This window comes from Solanum dulcamara, chromosome 8 (assembly GCF_947179165.1).
Source record: "Solanum dulcamara chromosome 8, daSolDulc1.2, whole genome shotgun sequence".
Taxonomy (NCBI): domain Eukaryota; kingdom Viridiplantae; phylum Streptophyta; class Magnoliopsida; order Solanales; family Solanaceae; genus Solanum; species Solanum dulcamara.
The window spans coordinates 41,395,282-41,415,339 of record NC_077244.1 but is presented as its reverse complement, the minus strand read 5'-3'; the positions used below and the strand labels follow the sequence as shown (position 1 = coordinate 41,415,339).

The window sequence follows — 20,058 nt, the reverse complement described above, 5'->3', positions numbered from 1 at the left end:
TCAAAAATACCCTTTTCTTCATACTATTGGCTCAAAATACCCTTCACGTCATACTACTGACTCACTTCTACCCCTCTATTTGACGAAATAAAATGTGGCATCCCATGTGTATTAATTTACGCCACGTAAGATCTTTACATAAGCACCCCATCCCACCTCACCCCATCAATTAAAAGACTTAAATCCATCCATTAAAAGACTCAAACTCATCCTTGACTCTAGTAGTTATGGTTTCCTCCACTCCTGTAGTATGGTTGCCAAATTAATTTGCAGCAGTTTTAAGCAAACTATTAATTAGCTATTTAATTTGCTAAATTATAGTTTTCATTCAGTAAACATAGCTAACAAAGGGTGATATGTTTGATTTTCCAAAATGGCAATTAAGCAAATGTGCTACCTGATCAAGAAGGTGCTTTTCTAGAAAGAAGATGGGTGGGGTCGGGCCTGAAGTGAGCTGTAGAGCAACATAATCGTACGTTCAACGTGATCAATAGATGCTTGGAAAGTAGCCAAAGTGTTCTTCCTAAAGCTAGGCCAACAAGCAGGGGTGTCTGACTGCCGCAAATTGTTACGGGAGTTGCTTAAAACTGCTGCAAATTAATTATGGCAGCCATAACTACGAGAGTCAAGGAAACCATAACTTTGGGAGTCAAGAATGAGTTTGGGTCTTTTAATGAGTGAGTTTGTGTCTTTTAATTGATGGGGTGGGGGTGCTTATGTGGAGATCTTGTGTGGTGTAAATTAATACACATGAGATATCACATTTCATTTTGTCAAATAGAGGAGTAGAGTGAGCCAATAATATGACGTGAAGGGTATTTTTGAGCCAATAGTATGACGTAAAGGGTATTTTTGAGCCAAAATATAATTTAAGGGTATATGTGCTCTATTTCGAATAGTTGAAGGATAGTTTTGATCATTTTCCGTTTTAGTTTTATAGATATCAAGACATATTCTATTCCATTTGATTAGCAAAATAAACAAAAAAAAATTAAAAATAGATATCTCATCAGTGTGGTCCCAAGTCCCAACATTTAAGCAAATATAAATCTCATCAGAAAAAAAGATAAAGATTTTTAAAAAGAAAAAAAGAGAAGAACATTAGATCTAATTTCTAATTTTAAATCAATTCTATGTGTACCCAAATATTCTTTTCTTAGGCGCACTACAATTACTCAAAATTCAAAAAGTACTGGCCTAGTGGTTTTTTTTTCCTGCGACGTTTTATGGGGAAATCGCTTCCTTCACCAAATAGAATTCAAGATTTTGCCAGAATAATCAGCTCCAACAGAATCCAGCGCCCGACCCAAGTCAAACCCGCATCCAGAATTAGGTCAGTTCCATCTCCCGTGACCGCAAAGTCTAGGGCGGTGGTCGACGGCGAGTCATCAGAGCGGCGGCTGAAGCTGAAGAAGAACATGGAAGAAGCAAGCTCTAACTCCAATTCCAATACTTCTTCGTCGAACCAGCGGCGGCTACCCCTTGCCGACGTGGTGGCTGACTGTGTCAAGCGGTGGTTCCACGATACTCTCAAGGAGGCTAAAGCCGGTGACGCTAACATGCAGGTCCTTGTTGGTCAGATGTATTTTAGTGGCTATGGTATATCCAGAGATGCACAGAAGGTATTTGATTTCTGCTTCCTGTGATCTGCTTCCATTTATTCCTTGTCTTAGTTCACTTATAGTTGCTCATAGTTTTCTAAGAATCTAGAGCAGTAGAGCTTGGTGATTTATAAATAACCTAGTGTAGAAATTCTTGTTTTCCATTGACAAAAAATGAACAGAGATACCCCCATGAAACGTATAGTTGAAAGGGCACAGTCTGAGCTTAGAACTGCTCTTACACTTGAACTTTTGACACTCTTTTGTAGTTATACAGTGAAAAAAGAAACAACTGCGTTGAAAATTACATATTTTTTATTTTGTTAGAAGAATCCATGCTACTATTTTCGTCTTACTTTAGTTTCGATAACAAGGGTGAAAATAGTATAGACGGCCGAGGACAAATGTTTATCATTGTCAAGCACATGAAATATCTTCCAAATTCAAGCTCGTGTGTGCCTTATAATACTACTATAATAAATCCTTAATTAACTGAATGTGCCCATCATGTGAAGATAGCAGTCCAATTGAACTTGAACTCTTTAATAATTGAAGATACGGAGAAGAAAAATTAGTGTGCCTGCATAATTTAAGTGCTTACTTTATTCTCAATCAAGATACACATAATTAAGAGGATGTACTAGCATGTACATGGTTATTTATCTTCTCTGTAATCCAAGAAGTGAGTAACCATAGTGTGCCTGCTCAATTTCATATATATATTTACTAAAAGTTTCACAAAGTTTTCAAGGAAGTCAAAGAAAATAGCTCTGCTCTTTCCTCTTCCCAGAAGTAGAGTCATAGGTTTGTTTGAAACATCAACAGTTTTTTGGGTTTCTGTCTCTATTTGCTGTGTCTGAGGATGTGGGAAATGCTAATAGTGATTGATCATTTTGGGTTCAGGGAAGAGCTTGGATTAGCCGAGCTTCAAAGAGTCGTTCATCGGCATGGAAAGTGAGTGATAAACGTCCAGGTATGTAGACTTTCTGCTTACTGATTATATTTGTTTGTTGTTATTGTATGGTGTTCATCTTTTCTTCCATTTTAGGCTACAACGCCAGCGATTCTGATTCTGATGATACTGTGGGGGACACAAAGCAAAATTGAAGCTCTTTTCATGGGTAAAACAAGCTGTGGCATCGTAAGTCCCATTGCATTCATTTCAACAATAAAAGGAGGGTCCATTGAATTCTTTTCTTTCACTTTTGTTGTGCAATGTCTTGTTCTATTTCTGATCTAAGTTGTTTGAAAGTTGTTGCACTTGCTAGGATATTGAACTCTGCTTATAGTACAGTATGACAATGCCACTACTATGTAGATTCTTTGATATCTTCTTTAGCAGTAAGTGTTTCTGTGACATGATGAATCTGCTAAAGATCATAGATTTGAGTTGTTTTATCTTTCGTACAAAAATCTCTATGATTTGAGAGATTTTACAGATTATGTGGGGTTGATGTTTTTTTATTTTTGGGGGGGTGTATGTCAAGATGTTTTATTAATATTAAACTAAGATGGTGTCAAATTGCATGCAATTGTAAATACATCAAAACTCTAGTACGGGAATTATTTTTGCACCAAAAGTATAAATGGAAGAAAAAATAACTTTTAGCCCCCTCCTTATGTACTTTTCCCTCAACAACATACTAGTGTAATCCGATAGGTGAGGTCTGGGGAGGGTGGAGTGTATGCAGACCTTACCCCTACCTCGTGGAGGCCTTATGTTCTTTTCCATACCTTCAAAATTCTGCTGTTTCTTATTTCTCGTGGAATCAACCAAAAAATGCAAGAAGGAGCTACATTCCACTCTTTCTTTCTGGATTTCAGCTTTCTTGTCCAACTTGCAACAGCTTCTGCCATTGCCATAGGCTGTACCTGTGATAAATTAAATATATTAAATATTGTAAGTATCATTGCAATTAACTGATGATCCTCCCCTTGCTTTTTCGCCAAGCAACATCAATTCACTACTATGCAATTTCACCCCATGAATTATGTCTTTTGAAACTGTTAACATTGTATCCTTCAACATACCTTAATGCTGGAGACCCCATAAATATTCAACCAGAAAAACTAAATACAAAAGAGAAGTTACAGTGAACTTAAATGATCAATTGTTTGTTCTACTTCATCTATACATTCCTCGTTACACCAAAAGTAGAAGGATATAATACAATTTTAAACCTATCCTCAAAACATCTTCTATTTCTCTCTCTATACTGTCCACCATGTGCAAGCTGGGATTGTTCTCCACCACTTGTTTTGACTCTTGCTTCTACCTCTCCTAATCCAACAACTTAATAGATCTGCAACAGTTCTGACATTGACCATATGTTTATGAGACTTAAGAATAGGGACCACATTTGTGCACTTATTTTGCAGTGCAAAAACAGATGGCTATTAGTTTCGTCTGCTTCATTACGTAAGCATCTAGATACTATTGGGAACCGCCTTCTTTCAGAATTTCCTGTGTAAGATATGCTTTCCTGGCCGCCAGCCAAGAAAAGCACTTAACCTTAGTTGGTGCCGAAAAGCATTTAGCCTTAGTTGGTGCAAGCTTTTTCAGATCTGCTTCCATGGTTCTATCCCACATCCTGGTTGGTCCCTTGCTTCTTTTTTGTAGTGTCAGTTCACTGAGAATTTTACCATCATTAACTTGTTTCCATATGATTGTGTTGAGGGTTGGAGTTGTGCCTTTGAAGCTGTTGATTTCTTGTAAGAGTTGAGCCAATCTATCCAGAATATCTCCTGAAGGAGATGTGTAACCTGATTGGACCAATTATCAGCACTAGAATGGTGCAAAAAGAGAATAGATTAGGATAGGAGTTATTCAATGCCATCTGTCCGTTCCATGTATCTTCCCAAAAAAGAATTTTGTTTCCATTGCCCACCTTTTAAGTGACATTATCTGAGAATTTTGGTCCACAAGTCCTTTATTGATCTCCAAATTGGGACACCAGAAGTGTTAGTGACGTATGGTGCACCATGGCCTGTTCTTTCCATACTTGTTTGGAATGACCTCTTTCCATAATGTTTGATGTTCTCCCTTATATTCACATATCCATTTCAGTATCAAGAAGTCATTCTGCATTTTCAGGATTCTTATACCTAGTCCACCTGAAATGTTGTTAAACTGAGCAACTTTCCAGTTTACTAAGTGAAAATCTTTTGGCCCCCTTATGTCCTAGCTATAAGAAGTCCTTTCTCAGTTTATCAGATTCTGCACTACTTCAGATAGTATGGGAAATAATGTTATAACAGAAGTTGGCAAGGAATCTAACACAACATTTATCAAAATTAGTCTGCTCCCTTGTGACAAATATTGAGATTTCCACCTAGCTAGCTTTTTCTGTCTTTTCAACTATCCTATTCCATATTTCCAGATCTTTGGGTTTATTGCCCAAGGGAATGCCAAGTAAACTGTTGGCAGCTGATATGTTCAGCCCCTGCATCTTGGGAATGGGCTGCTTCTTCCTCCAATCCACAAAATCTAAAACTACTTCAAAGGTAACAAGAATCACCCTGATGTATCTAATTTATTCTGCTTTGGCTTCACAAAAAATTAGCAGATGATAGATTTCCAAATCCTCACTTTGCCTGATGCTAAGCGTGAAACCTTTCAACCACTTATTTTGAACAACAACCCTCATCATACTATTAAATCCTTCCATGGCTATTATGAACATGAAAGGTGAAAGAGGGTCACTTTGTGTAAGACCCGTTTTAGAAGGGAAAAACCAACACGTTCTCCCTTCATTGGAATTGTGAACCTAATAGTTTTGATACAAAAGTCAATCCATTTCAGCCACCTATATCCAAATCCCATTTGCCTGAGTATATTAAGGAGGAATTCCCAGTTAACATGTTATAGGCCTTCGTTTTATCTAACTTTTACATGATGCCTGGATCTTCTCCTCTCAATCTAGCATCCACACATTCGCTGACTTTGACAGAAACATCCATGATTTACCTTTCATTTATGAATGCCATCTGGTATTTGTTTACCAACTTGTTCACTGCCTTTCTCATTCTTTCAGGTAACAATTTTTACAATGACTTTTTGAACTCCACGGAGAAGACATGGTTTAAAATCCCTCAATTCTGAGGCAACTTTTTTTTGGAATGGGTGCCACATAAGTAGCATTGAGACTCATTTCAACAACTTGCTGATCATGAAAATGCTGCATAGTCTTCATAATGTCCTTTAAACATCCCCAAAAAGATTGACAGCAACACTTTGGAAATCCATCAGGTCTTGGTGCTTTGTCATTTGCACATAATCTGAAACATTGACGAACTTCTTCGTCTTGAAACTGTCTTTGCAACCATTCCTGCTCCTCTCTGTTTATGCCTTTGATCTGTTGAAGATTCAAGTCTGGCCTCCAAGTCTTTGTTACCTTGTAAAGAGTCTGATAGTAGTTCTGACTTTTCAGCTTTATAGAATCTGGATCAGAGATGGTAGCCCCATCATCACCTGAAGAGTCAACACAGTTAAATCTCTTATGCGCTATAGCAATTCTGTGAAAATATTTGGTAGTCTTGTCTCCACTTTTCAACTATTGTACTCGAGACCTCTTCCTCCATGCTATTTCCTCATTCTTTGTTACATCAGACTTCATAGCCAAATGACCTCATCATTAGTAAGTGATCCCTGCTCCAGGATGCTTTCTAGACTTGAGAGTTGATTGAGAATATCCTCTCTCTTCTGTCTCATGTTATTCCTGTTAACACCCCCCCACTCGTTAGTGTCATTCTCCATGCTGAATGTCCAATCAAAATTGCATATAGCTGCTTTTATCCACCGAAAAGCCAAATGAACTTAGAGAACTCTTGCTTCCCTTTTATGATTTCTTTGCACAAGCATTTCTCATATGTAGTATGAGAGTTAGTTGTGTTCTCTACATCCATGCTTTGCCTGAAGCAGAACAACGCTCATCCACATGATATGTTCCTTGATGCAAATCTCCGCAGCAATTTTCTCATCACAGTTTGGTCTAAAGTATGTGCTTCACAAATGCTCATTCTTCTGATTTAATTGGGGCCATGGTCTGATCTCATCCTAAAAATGCTCTCTTCGTTCTCCATTAGCTCCACTCCAGAAAACGTCATGTAATTTTTCAGACCTCATGCTAATCGATGCTAGAATTGTGAACAATGACATGAAGAATGTGGGAATAGTTGAAAGTGCCGCCTTTAGAAGAACTATTTCGTCGTCCTCTAACAACGAATGTGTGGTCCACCCTTCCAACCTCATTTTTGATTCTCTGTATCACTGGTAGTCTTAGTTCAGACTTCAGTCTACCTAAATTTTCCTTCTGGAGATAGGCCCATATATATGTAGCTGGAATGTTAGCCAACTTACACCACAAATCATTTTAATTCTGGAGTGCTTTTTTACTTCTCCAACCAGTAATAATTCTGCATTTTCCAGGCTTACATGTAGTCCTGATACAACTTTAAACTGCATCATGCTCTGCATGAGAATCATAGCCGTCTTATCTGTGCCTTAGATGATGAAACATCACCTGCTATTGAAGACTGATATAGAGGTGTCTTATCGTTTTACCACTCTTTAACTCACTGCCGCTCAAGAAACCTCTAGCTATGGATTGTTCCACCTATCTATCGACGCTGACAAAAGGTCTAATACATCTACTCTAATCGATCAATAAGTCTGTATTTCAGCTGCTAATCAGCTGGAGTCGGCTATATGAATCATCTATGTTCAGCCATCCACCTTTATTTAGCATATTTTAATTTCAAGCTAAATATTTTTCTTTTAAGGAAGTTCTGGTACTCTAAAATTAGAATTCTCTTAATCTCACACTTGTCCCTACTCAAACATGCAAGTTTAAACCAGAGTAAAAAGATTCTTTGCAGACATATGGTTGAATGCAAATCTAGAGAATCTCTTAGTAGATATTCAATGATATTTTCACCTCTTATATTTTTCCCAATCCTTCCCCAGACCCCACGATGTGGGATTTCACTGGGTTGTTGTTGTTGTATATTTTTCCCAATCCTTCCTGAAAAGGATGTATAATCAAAAACTCCAATGCAATGGTCATAGACCTTTTTGATGTTAAATGGTAATGCTGGTGTATCACATCTCAACCTAGAGCCTATTCTCTCATTAGCAAGCCTACTTGCATCCAGAGTTTCTCTCCTTCACAAAAGAGCATTCTGGTAGCTAGATGTGAGCTTATATCCATCACCGACCTCAATTTTACCGACAACACCTCTGTCACAATCTTCTACATCCCTACCAGAGTTCTAAGTTGAAAATCTTTAATAACACGGCACCTCCTCTCCGTGGAATCACGATTATATATGAGTAACTAAGCTTCTTTCTCTCCAAGGGTGCCAGCTTTTGAAAGATTCTTTTATGAGGAATAGTACTTGTGAGTTAACAATATTTATCGAATCTGTTCCTATCTAACGGAGTTCTATGGGATCAACTGACAAAGATATTGTTGAGAGAATGGATTTTTCAGGAGGATTGAAAATAGGATTCATGTAAAAAATAATTCCTATTCGTAGCCGGAAAGATACGTGGCCATGAAAGTGGGATTAAGGATCCACATTGGTGAAAGTGATCCTTGCACTTCATTGCGTCAATGTTCACCATGTCTAATCATATTTGGAAAATGTATAACCAAGACCATTTGGTCTAAGTGCTTTATAACCCAGGCAATCTCTATTTTCTCAAAAGACTCAAAAAGAAATAAAAATTTTTAATGCTCAAAAAAATAAACCTAAAAGTTTTTTGAAGCTGTTTTCTTCATGGCTAATGCTCTGCAATTCAACACCTCCATTCCCAGTCAACTGCTTCGAGCAGCGTCTTTCCTAGGTTATCTTTGATCTCTTCTTTTTGTTAAGCAGGCAACATATATGTATTATTATAAACTAAGAACTACTCCAAGAAAGTAGTCCAGTAATAGTTACAAATAGTAGTCAAAATGAGCAAAACCTACCACCTATAAATTAATAAGAAGTCAAACACTTGGAATATCCTCTGCTTCTTGAGAGTATTCATGAATACACCAGAAGTAAAAATTGCTAAAAAAATCATCTTTATCTTTGGGAAAGGATTGCTCTCGTCTTCAAAGCATCTCTGGTTTCTCTCCTTCCATATTGTCCACCATATCCAAGCTGGGACAATCTTCTATCTCTCCCTGTGTCCTGAGAGATTACCATCTCTGTTCTGGCTAGCAAAAACTTCCTGTGTACTCCTTGGCATAGTCCACTTGATTCCCCTCAAGTTGATGAAGATCTTCCCTAATCTGTCACTTAAAGTGTGAAAAGAGATGGTTTTATTGTCTCTTTCTTCTTTCACACCACACAGAGAATATCTGGAACTGAAGACCCCTTTCCATAAGCTTATCTTGAGTTAAGACAACTTGCCTTGCCAATAACAATATGAAGCATGCTATCTTGTGTGGGATTTTGACTTGCCATATCATCTTCAAGGCCAACATCCTTGTGAATAGGTGTTCTGGAAACAGTTATAAACAGATTTAACAGAGAATCCTCACAGCTTTTTTCATCTAATTAAGCCGTCTTCATTTTTGGTGAGATCTCGGACCTGTGCCTGAGTCTTGTAGAATTCTCTCAACCTATCCACTCCCCAATCATTAAGAAGTCTTCTGAAATTGAAATTCCACGGGGTTTTCCCTTACCTCCATAACTATGGAATTCTTCTGCTGGCTCAAAATGTGAAGGTTAGGAAATAAAGACTTCAAAGAGTGTTGCCCAAGTCAGATATCACCCCAGAAAAAAGGTCTTCCTTGCCTACTTTAATCTTGTAATTTTTGATAATATTGGACCGCTGATTCATGATGGATCTCCATAAGCCAACACCATATGGAGTCATAGGTGCCTTGGTGATCCAGTAACCAACCCCCATACCTTGTCATAATGGTTTCTTTCCGGAGAGATTGATCCACAGTTGCAAATCTCCATAATCATTTTAATAGGAGGCTATAGTTTTGTGATTTCAGATTTCTTATTCCCATTCCAGCTTCCCTCCTTGCAAGTTATAATTGATTCCCACTTAACTAAGTGAATCTTCCTGTTCTCACAATTTCAGAGAAAATTCCTTCTGATTGCATCCAGTTTCTTGATAACATGCCAGTATTCACTGGTATGGGGAATAAAAACATCAAATAAGTTGGTAGTGTTGATTAAAGTCAATCTACCTCCAAAGAGAGATATTGACTCATCCGACTGACAAGTTTCCACACTTCTCTAGGATAGCATTCCAAATACTTTGTGACTTACTCTTAGCACCCAGGGGCATGCCAAGGTAAGTAGTAGGCAGTTCTATTCTCCCTCCCAAAATTTAAGCCAAACTGTTAATTCCATGAACCTCATTAATTGGGTAAACAAAAAACTTTCCCAAGTTGACTTGAAGTCCAGAAATAGCTTCAAACAAAATGAATATAACTCTCAAATATTTCATTTGGTCACTATTTGCATCACAAAACACCAATGTATCATTTGCATACTGAAGGTGGGAAATAGACAGTGACAGACCAAGACTGTCTCCCGACTTAACATTGAAACCTGTGATCCAATTATTAACCTAAGCTGTTCACTAAAATAAAGAGAAAAGGGGAAGAGAGAGGATCCCCTTGTCTTAGGCCTCTCTTAGAAGAGAAAAAACCAGATGGTGAACTATTGATCAAGAATGAGAATTTTTACTGTTTTACAACAGAACTTTGTCCAATTAATCCGTCTATACCAAAACCCTTCTCTAGTGTCCTCCGTAAGAATTCCCAGTTAAGATGATCATAGGCCCTTTTATTGGTAATTTTTCTCACATTCATTATCTATTAAAATGGCATCCATAGATAAATGCCAGCTGCTGGCCATCCACCAACTTCCACACTACCTTCTTGAGTCTTTTTAGTCAGGATTTTTGAGATACTTTTATAAATGCTTCCTATCAATAGGTCTCAAATCCTTCTAACTCTTTCGCCCCCACTTTTTTGGTATCAATGCAATGAAAGTAGCATTGTTTTTTTTTCCTCCAGAGTAAACTTGGTCATAAATTCTGACAACAGCCTCCACTTCACTACTCACTACCCTCCCATCAGTGAATAAAGAATGCCATGGAGAAGCCTTCAGGGCAAGGGCCTTGTCCCCAGCACACACCATTACAGTCTTTAATTTTCTGTTCCCCAAACTGACTGAGGAATATTATTATCTTCCTCATTGATTATAGGCCCTGCACTGGTATTATAGATTGGTCTCCATGCCTTTCTTTGTGTGTAAAGATTCTGGTAAAACTTGATAGTCTCCTTGGATCTCTTAGGGTTCTTCGAAGGTAGTCCCACTAAACCTTTTGTGACATTTTGCAGTTCTATGAAGAATTTTGGTTTTTTTGTCTCCTTTAAGCCACAATGCCCTTGATCTTTGTCTCCAGGCCACTTCCTTTTTTGCATTAACCTCAAACTCCACTGTCAGGGCAGCCCTTAAGTAAGCCTCATCATCTGTCAGTAACCTTTGGTCTTGAATCTATTAAAGATATGGCTCATTACTCTCATGAAACTAGATGCATTAGTTAAGCCAAAATGCATCACTAGCCATCATATAAACCATACTTGGCTTTAAAAGCAGTTTTTCTTTCATCACGAGGATTTATTATAATTTGATGGTAACTACTCTCCAGATTAATTTTGGGAAAGATTTTAGAACTATGCCATTGATGATTGATGTAACATATTATAAAGAAGAGGAATACGATGAAAATACTTTTAATTATTTTATTGATAGCGCATCCGTCCACACATCCTCCAAGTTCCGCTCTTTGCATCAATTGGACTAATATATAATATGTGCTCATGTTCCTTTTTTTTCCTAACTTTTTTTCAAAAAGCTCCTCAACTTGTCTCTGTAGTTCTTTAATTTTTTCAGGATTGCTCCTATGGGTAGGCCTATTTGGAATTTGAGATACTGTCAAAATCAATTACATGTTCTATTCCTCTTAAACTCGGTAAATCCTTAGGAAATACATTTTCAAAATTGTTTCAAAATTGTAGTTCTGCTCATTGTTTATTGCCATTTGATTTCTGCATTGTATTGTTGTTTATAGGTGTGGGGCCGTTGTACGTTGATTATCTTATTTATTTATAGTAGTTAATGCCTCTTTCTTTCCGTACTATTCTACCATGACTTTCTCACTTTTGCCTTTCCTTGTTTTCATCTTGTTTTCGATATGTTTGTCCCCATCTGACCTTTTATCTTGTTTTCATCTCTTGAGCCGAGGGTCTTTCGGAAACAGCTGCCCTACCTTTCAAGGTGGGGGTTAGGTCTGCATACACTCTACCCTCCCCTGACCCCACATGGTGGGATTATACTGGGTTTGTTGTTGTTGTTGTTGTTTTTATTGGAAATAGAAGTAGGCAATGAAGAAGTTAGATCATTAGAAATTAGAATTAAACAAAATTTCTCTACATGTAAGGAGAATTTTGACAACCCTCTTTTCTAGCACTCAAAAACTCTTGGTTTTTATATATAGACTCTTTTCTTTTTTTTGGTTTCCTTAGCCTATTTACCTTTTTGTTCGACTGAAATTTTCTGAATTTTTTTGTACTCCTTTAGGCGACCTTACCTATTTACCATTTTTGAGGTCAAAAACATCTTTTTGCCCTTTCCCGTTAGGGGTTTTCGATCAAATGTACCTTTTTTGCCTTTTCTTTATCAAGAACACATGAAAATCTTCAAGAACACTTCAACACTCAAATTTCCAACTTCAATTTTGCTCGAAATCATCTCAAAATTCAGAAGTTGCTTCCCCTTGAATTAGAGAACAAACTCCAATAGCCTTTAAGCTCCAAATCACACTAAATCTCCAAGACCTATTTTCAAGTTCTTCAAACTCAACAGTAGAACCTTCTTCCCAACTCCAAACAACTTGAATGCTTGGGTTTAGACTCAAAAAACTTTCAAGTTCTTCAAACTCAACAGTAGAACCTTCTTCCCAACTCCAAACAACTTGAATGCTTGGGTTTAAACTCAAAAAACACTAGAGAACACTAATCTAGTGTCGAAAACACGAATCAAAGTAAAAATTTCAAAAATTTTGGTGGAATTTTCAGGACTTTTTTTAAATCTTTTTTTTTCTGTCAATCCAAGGCTAGATTTGTGGGAACAATCTATTCTTGGCTCTGATACCAAATGATGTTATATCGAATGATGAAGAAGCTCTAAATATAAGAATAATAAATAAAGATAGAAGAAAGACACAAGTAAAGGTATTAATTGACAATTAAAGCTATAAAAAGTGAGAACTTCTAATTAATAAATCAATACAAGCATCAAATCTGTGAAGATACCTTCAAGAGGAATGAACCGTCAAGCAATGTAATCAACATTGTCAAACCAACGAAGGCCTTGACCTCACACCCAACTGTCTCAAGAGTGAGCTCAATTTGTCAATCAACATAACCTTAGAATAATGTACATTATGAAAAGACTAGGTATTGTATTTATACTAAGCTAGGCTAAGGATGCAGACTAAGGATGATTATTACATAAAATACTCTTAATGGCATAAGGGCCTTCATAGTCTTCTTAGTCATGGGGCTTGTGTTCTAAGAATAGCCACTTTGCATACATAGCTCCTTTTCTCCCTTCCCCCTTCTCCACTGTACTTCCATTTGAGCATGTTGTTAAGTCTTCAAATCTTCATTCCAAACACCCTCCTATGTAGCTACTCAAGCTCCTTAGCTTGGCTTTGTGTGCAAGGTTTTGATGAAATTTGGCTTGCATTAGTTTGCCAAGAACAAGGTGGGGTAAAGATAATATTTTTTTGACGTGATATGTTCTGAAGTGCGACATTCCCTTTATGCTTAAAAACTATTTATGCTTCCTATTTTGCTAAATTGTTTGTAAAAGAAGTTGAATTGCATGGTAAACCTAGAACTATTGTTAGTGATTGAGATGCTAAGTTGTTGAGCCACCTTTGACGTGTATTTTGGGGGTAATTGGCACCAAGTTATTTTGTGCTACTTTTTTGATAAAAGTAGTTATTTTCTATTCGCTCTGTCCCATATTTGTTGTCCACCTTACTATAAATAGTTATCCCAAATTACTTGTCAATTTACAAAACCAATATAGAATTAATTGAATTTTTTGCATTTTACCCTTGCAAATAATTTTTTTGGAACGTGTAAACAAGTTTGTAAAGTTTCAAAACAAGTTTCTTAAGGGGTAAATAGGTAAAAAATACCCTTCCTATTTATGATTTCTTAAGGGTGCGTGTAAAGGGTAAAGTGAACAACTAATATGGGATGGAGGGAGTACTTCTTATTATGCATAAAATGAGGTAGTTAATAGAACCTTAGGAAATATGTTAAAGGACTGTTTTGAAAGATAAATTAACTTCTTGGGAAGATCACTTGCTTAGAGTTGAATTTGCTTATAATATGAAAATCCATTCTTCTACAGGCATGTCTCCATTCCTCCAAGCTATTATGTGAGGTTCCTAAAAATCAGCCACAAATCAAGGAGCTTTCCTCCACTTTAGAGGGGATGTGGGTGTCAAACTTTCCTAGTTTGTTAGGAGGAACATATTTAATGATTTCCTTGGTGGTTGGGACTTATTTCCTTTTGCGTAAGGTTGCTGGATTTTTTTCCCGAAATTCCTTCGATCTTTATTTTCTTGTTTTCTACCTAGGCTGAACCGCCCCTTTAGGCTATAAACAGAAGTGTCTTATATTGTTTTTCCATTCAAGACTATTATTAATAAAATTGGGTCGTTCTCAGGTTTGTCTTGCAACCTCACTAGAACATTCTTTTAGGAGGTAAGATATTTTGTTTTAAGTGATACTTTTGTCATCTGTAGAAGGTAATTAGCCTTAAACTAATTATTGTCTCTAGTTTCTCAATTCGAAGTCAAGATCACTGAACTAAGCTCTTAATTTGTTTCTCTAGTAAAAGTAATTAATTTCACCAACTAATAGTTGCTACTAGGCTCAAATTAAGGGTTCTTAGGATCTTTTCTTGACATTCCTGAACTCGTTCTTGAACTTCTGTCTTGATTTGGCGTGCCTTAAATTCTTGTTTTTAGCTTCTACACCCTATATTACCCAGGTCAGTTGCCTTGTATGATATACATTTGCCAACTCCATGACTTGTGTTTGGTTCGAACTCTCCAGGCTCTGATGTATATCCAGTTGTAGCAGTGAAAAGGTTCACACGACTGTTATGCAACATAGTCTTAGATGCCCACTACACGGTATTAGGTTTTGGTGAGAGGGACTAGTAGGTATAAGCGAGACACTGTTGATAGTTTGTTTCGCACTACATGTGACATGATTATTAATAAAGTGAATCTGAACTTCAGACCACAATGATAAATACTTGAAACAAGAAAGTTATTTAAGGTACTTGTGGAGATTCATGTATGGAACTTAGTGCTGAATGATCTTTTCCTAGATTGCTTTGCGTGAAGCCTAAATATGATTACGTAAAGTGCATGCTCCATTAAGCACATATCACACACTTACTTATCTGAAGGAAATAGAAAGAAAAGTATATGCCACACATTACACAAATACTGCTTGAGCTTGTTTGATCTGATTGCATTGTAAATGTTTCTTGTTGCTGATGAACTGCCACAGTCAAAGCTCCTTTACGATACATAAAGAATGTCTAATGGGATGATTCTTCGACATGTAGGCATGCTACATCTGTGGATCCACACATAATCAAAGTTGCATTTTATTGTTGAACACCACGTGGTGAATCATATGTATGGTGGTATAGTTATTATTATTAAATAAAATTTACAAAAACTTTCTTCAAATGTAGGGAAAAAGGTCAAATATACCCCTCTGCTTTTGTCTATTAGTAAAGTTTGTCCCTAGTTATACTATTGGCCAATGTACCCCTGTCGTTACCAAAGTATTCAAAATTACCAATCCCCTCAAATCAACCAAAGTAACCCGATTTCAATTTAATTTCTCTATTTTGAATGAATCCCCCATTAAACCTGACCCGCAGAACTAAAACCCAGACCAAATACAAGTGTATATGTTAAAGGCTATAAATAAAGTTGCTTGAAAGGCATTTAAGATGGAACAAACTTGACAATTATGTCCTCCAGCGAGAGATTCATTTTTAAGTGTGGCTATTTTTTCCTCCACCCCCTTTGACAATTTTTCTATGCTGATAAAGTAAGATATATAATTTGCTCATTTGCAATTTTAGTGAAGTCCACACTAGTTTCTCAATGTCTTTTGATGCATTTTATGCATCTCCAGTTTGCTCCCTCTTTTGGGAAAGCAAATGGATAGATTTTGATCTTAAGGCATTTATGAGATTGTTGCTTTACTGAGTAAAACAAGAGCAGACGAGCTTATTTTTACAGTTGTAAAAAACAAATAGAGCTTGCTTTTTCTATCTTTGTGATTTCTGTTGGTCATTCTTGGTCTGAGCAACTCCTGTTGGTGAAGTATCATTTATGAGTCACCATCAAGTAATGCAGAAGGGGCAACTGTTGGTGGTATTTTCTGTTGCTTGTGTCAGAACAAATGATATCCTAATACATGTTGTCCTAATTGGTGGAAAGACAACTATTGCCTGCCAGTTTTTAGAGGGCTAGGGAAGCTACCTTTTTTTTTTCTCAGCTGTGTAGCTTCTTTTCTTTTATGGTAGTCTTTTGCGGGGTTGATGAGGGACAGACTGGTAGCTTACCAATTATCTCGGTGGAAATGGAGCAACATGTTAAATTGTACTCGCAACATGTTTTAGCATCCTCTTCAAATATTTTCTGCCCACGGGCACACCATAATTTTCATGCTCGGAACTTTATATCCTACAATACATTAATTATAATTTGTTTTATGCAGTGTATTTTTGTGCTATGCATATGCCAGCCGCCAGTACCTTGCAGTTTGGTAACAGATATTCAACTGGACCCGCTGTTCTAATCTCCATGATATTTTTTTCTTTTGAAGTACTCCCATGTCCATAGTTCTGACTGGACTGTTAGCAAATCACATTATTTATCATTAGTTGATTTTCTTTGTGTCATGGTGGTTTGATCTTGTAATTCTGTCTTAACTGGGAAGAAAACTGAAAAAAGGTGATTATTCTTTGTTTAGTTCGTCAAGCCAGCTTCAGTGGATTTTGCCTTTCAAGTTCATGATGTATGTTGAATGGACACTTGAAACCTCAAGTTGCCTTTTCTGTTTTTGCATGCAAGAAAGTTGTCCATTTGCAGCTATAACATTGGTATATTTTGTAGTTTATCTTGAAAGAGGAACCTAACTGTGAAATGATGAGGAATAAAAAGTGGAAGAGGAAAACGTTTCGATGGTGATAGACATAGAAGCACCCGAGAAAGAAATATACATATACAACAAGGAATGCACAATTACACACTAAGTTTGGCTTCCATGGATTTAAATTAATAGATGTGGCTTCTTCACTGCACCTCATCTATATCAACACAATTTGACAATTGAATATAGCGTTACTGTTACGCTTATGCCTACAATGTGTTAGGGCAATTATTTTTCAAGAAAACCATAGCTCTGTTGAATTAGTTGTTATTTTATGAGCGTTGGTTTTCACGTTTCTGTTTCCTCCACTCCCATGGCATTTCAGGATTTCTGGCTGCCCACAAGCCAATTCGTTTTGCTCGAGCTTCTTTCTCCCACTAAAACCATAGATAAAAATATTTAGAAAAATTGCTTTGGTCAGACTATACTGACATAAAACTGCAGATTACCTTTTCTAACTCTGGACGCTTGTCATACGCGTTATAGTGCCAAGCCAAGCCCTTCTTCAACATCACTTCCTACATGAGAAGCCAACTTAGAACTGGAAGTCTTAATTAAATAACTGGGAGAAGAAAGAATTGTATCCATTTCAATACCTGTGCAAATATGCCATTGCAGTATATATCCCCTACACAGCGGCCATAACGATCCTCATCAAAAACTAAGACCCTTAGACTCTTACCCTGGAGAACTTTAGTCAGTTCTTCCTTGGCCTCTTTACCATATGGCATTGCACTTTCTGGTGCATCTATCCCCCTGATTTTTTCTTCATTCCTTATTTACCAATTTGATTTTTATAGCAGAATTATATATATAAAATTTCAAGTAACTGTCTTTCATACCTTAATCTGATCCTATATTTTCGAGCGAGAATTTCCTCATGGTTCACTGGTATAGCCCTGTGACAGAATCTCAATGAATTGGGTGAATGAAAATTAAAAGGAAACGATGTTATGCTTTATGCAACTGACCTGTATCCTGAATCAATGATCTGTTTGTGCAGTTGATCTGCTTTTGCATAATTCTTCTGAGCTCGTGCTTTTGATCTTTGAATAGCCGCAGCTTGCACTTCTCTTGGGAGACACGATGACTCTCTAGGATCTGTTGTACTAACATATACAGTTACTGTATCTCCGTCTGCCACAGCCTTCGCATCCACCTAGCACATACATACATACATATTAGGATATTACACTAATTTGAAGATTCGGAGGCTAAGCAAGTTTCGAGATAAGTAATTTCCTTACAGGGAGAGTGTGCAATTCAAACTTGAGTCCTTGTTGGTGTGATGGAGGAGCGCCATCACTAGTTAGTTCTACTAGGGTGTGAGGATGAGGTAGACCATAGAAAGCCAGTAGCCCCTGAAACCAAATATGTCAATTTTGCTAGATATTATAACAACTAGTAAGTGTTAGTACAAAGTGACAACCTCAACATCTGCTTTCTGATGCCTCTTCAAGGTCTGAATGACAAGCCTTGAAGCTTCTTCGGGTGTTTTAGGGGGAGGCTTTGTTTCTCTCCATGCATCTGAAAGTTTCTTATACCTTCATTTATCACCAAAAATGTACAAGTTAGGAATAAGATCAAACTAGATTACATAGAACAACAACTATTCTTAAACTACTACTCCCAATTCTGTAAAGTTTTACCAGTTAGCTTGCGCCTTCTTGGATGATACAACATGCTTACTCAGTCCTTGAGGAACCTAAGGGGAAAAAAAAGTTCAAAATTTTACACAGAATGAAACAAAAAACTGAACAGCCTAGATCTTAAAAATTGGTTGAGAAAAATCTAAAATTTGGAGAGCAATTGGTAGAAGAGAAAATTGAGGTTGAACGGAGAGTAGCAATTACCTGGGAGGTGATTTCAAAGTTGTAGAGATCGTGCGCTAAAGCAGAAACGCCGGGATGATGGCCGAGGGAATCAGAGTCTGCTGAAGGTTTGCAGCAATTACCATACAAGAATCTTAGAGCGTTTCCCATTCTCAGGATCTAAATTATTCTTTTCTGGATATTATTATGTGAAGAGGGATTTAGCTTTTAGGTTAGAATTTAGAAGATGGTAAGGAATCTTTCGTTAGATTGGAGCTGAGATCAAATTTAGGGACCAATCAGGTAAAGTAGGCAACGTATTGTGTTATAATTGGTTTAAGGATACGTAGTATCTACACTTCAATCTGATGTGGCTCCTGACTTGTCGGTCAACGCCTCAGCGCTCCTTTGCCTTTGCAACATTCCGCGTCCTCGCGCGTGTATTTTTTTATTTCAAGTTTAATTATATACACCTTATTAATGTAAACTTTTACATCATGAATCACCGCCGGACTTATATATTTGATCGAAGTAAGTCATTATTTAAAATTAATTTAATAAAATAGTGTATTTTTTTGAAATTTTATAAAACTAGTATAAATGTATTTGTCAGTAACGTTTTAGGTATTACTTTATAAAAATAAATCAATGACAAAAAGACAAATGTCTGACGAAGTAAGTAGACACATAACGTTATTGCCAAATAATTCATTACTCACCGACACATTTTAAGAAAAAAATGTTACTAATAGTACAACTCTTTAGTGAATGTAAATTTGTCTTTATTTGACAAATTTGATTTGTCTTTATTTGATTGCCCTATAACTTTTGATGATCTTTTGTGTGTATGACGATAGACATTTTGATTTTTGTGTGGTTTTCTGCGTGTTTTTCTCTCCTTAATTTCTTAATTTTTTGAAGCTAGCATGGCTTATTAGAGGTTTAATAATGTATTATTAGCTATATAATAAAATCTTAGATTGTATTTTTGAACTTTAGTTTAGGTATTTCATAATGTTCTTGTGGTTGAGTGGAGTGTAATGGGTCATTTTCTCTCCCTTTTTGTGTCATAATTATGTGGCTTTCTGGGTTCTATGTTTCCTCCTGAATTTCTTGATTTTTTTTAAGCTAGCATGGTTTAATGGAGTAGCTATATGACGGACCATATATGCTTTTGCGCCATGACAATATCACTCGCAACAAAGAAAACGAAAACAACGGTCAAGATAATCATCAAACGATGATGATGAAAAAAGCATGAGGAGAATTCGGGAATTAGAAAGGGTCTCAAAAATCCAGCGGGCGGGCTTTTGGTTTTCTTTAGTAAAGGAGGATTAAGCCAGAAACCTTAGAATC

General features: G+C 36.8%; 2 protein-coding genes across 3 annotated transcripts; one reads left to right on the top strand and one right to left on the bottom strand.

Moving 5' to 3' along the window:
• The first annotated feature begins 1,118 nt into the window (after window positions 1–1,118).
• LOC129901444 (uncharacterized) lies at window positions 1,119–16,785 on the top strand. 2 transcript variants are annotated; one of them, XR_008769837.1, is made up of 5 exons: window positions 1,119–1,622; window positions 2,505–2,574; window positions 2,650–2,742; window positions 11,500–11,595; window positions 16,457–16,785. XR_008769837.1 is itself a non-coding variant. In XM_055976620.1 (4 exons), exons 1-3 carry the CDS (start codon window positions 1,227–1,229, stop codon window positions 2,706–2,708), a joined length of 525 nt encoding a protein of 174 aa, XP_055832595.1. In that variant the 5' UTR covers window positions 1,120–1,226; the 3' UTR covers window positions 2,709–2,742; window positions 16,457–16,785. The 2 variants fall into 2 exon arrangements, 1 of the variants encoding a protein (XP_055832595.1); XM_055976620.1 differs by lacking the exon at window positions 11,500–11,595 and having other exon boundaries at window positions 1,120–1,622.
• A 117-nt stretch (window positions 16,786–16,902) lies between these two features.
• On the bottom strand, window positions 16,903–19,000 carry LOC129901443 (staphylococcal-like nuclease CAN2). Its single transcript, XM_055976619.1, has 9 exons — window positions 18,745–19,000; window positions 18,541–18,596; window positions 18,321–18,435; window positions 18,139–18,252; window positions 17,863–18,050; window positions 17,734–17,790; window positions 17,488–17,647; window positions 17,341–17,409; window positions 16,903–17,268 (listed from the first exon to the last, which is right to left on the bottom strand). The coding sequence occupies exons 1-9, from the start codon at window positions 18,871–18,873 to the stop codon at window positions 17,164–17,166; spliced, it is 993 nt and encodes a 330-aa protein (XP_055832594.1). The 5' UTR covers window positions 18,874–19,000; the 3' UTR covers window positions 16,903–17,163.
• Between the last annotated feature and the right edge of the window lie 1,058 nt (window positions 19,001–20,058).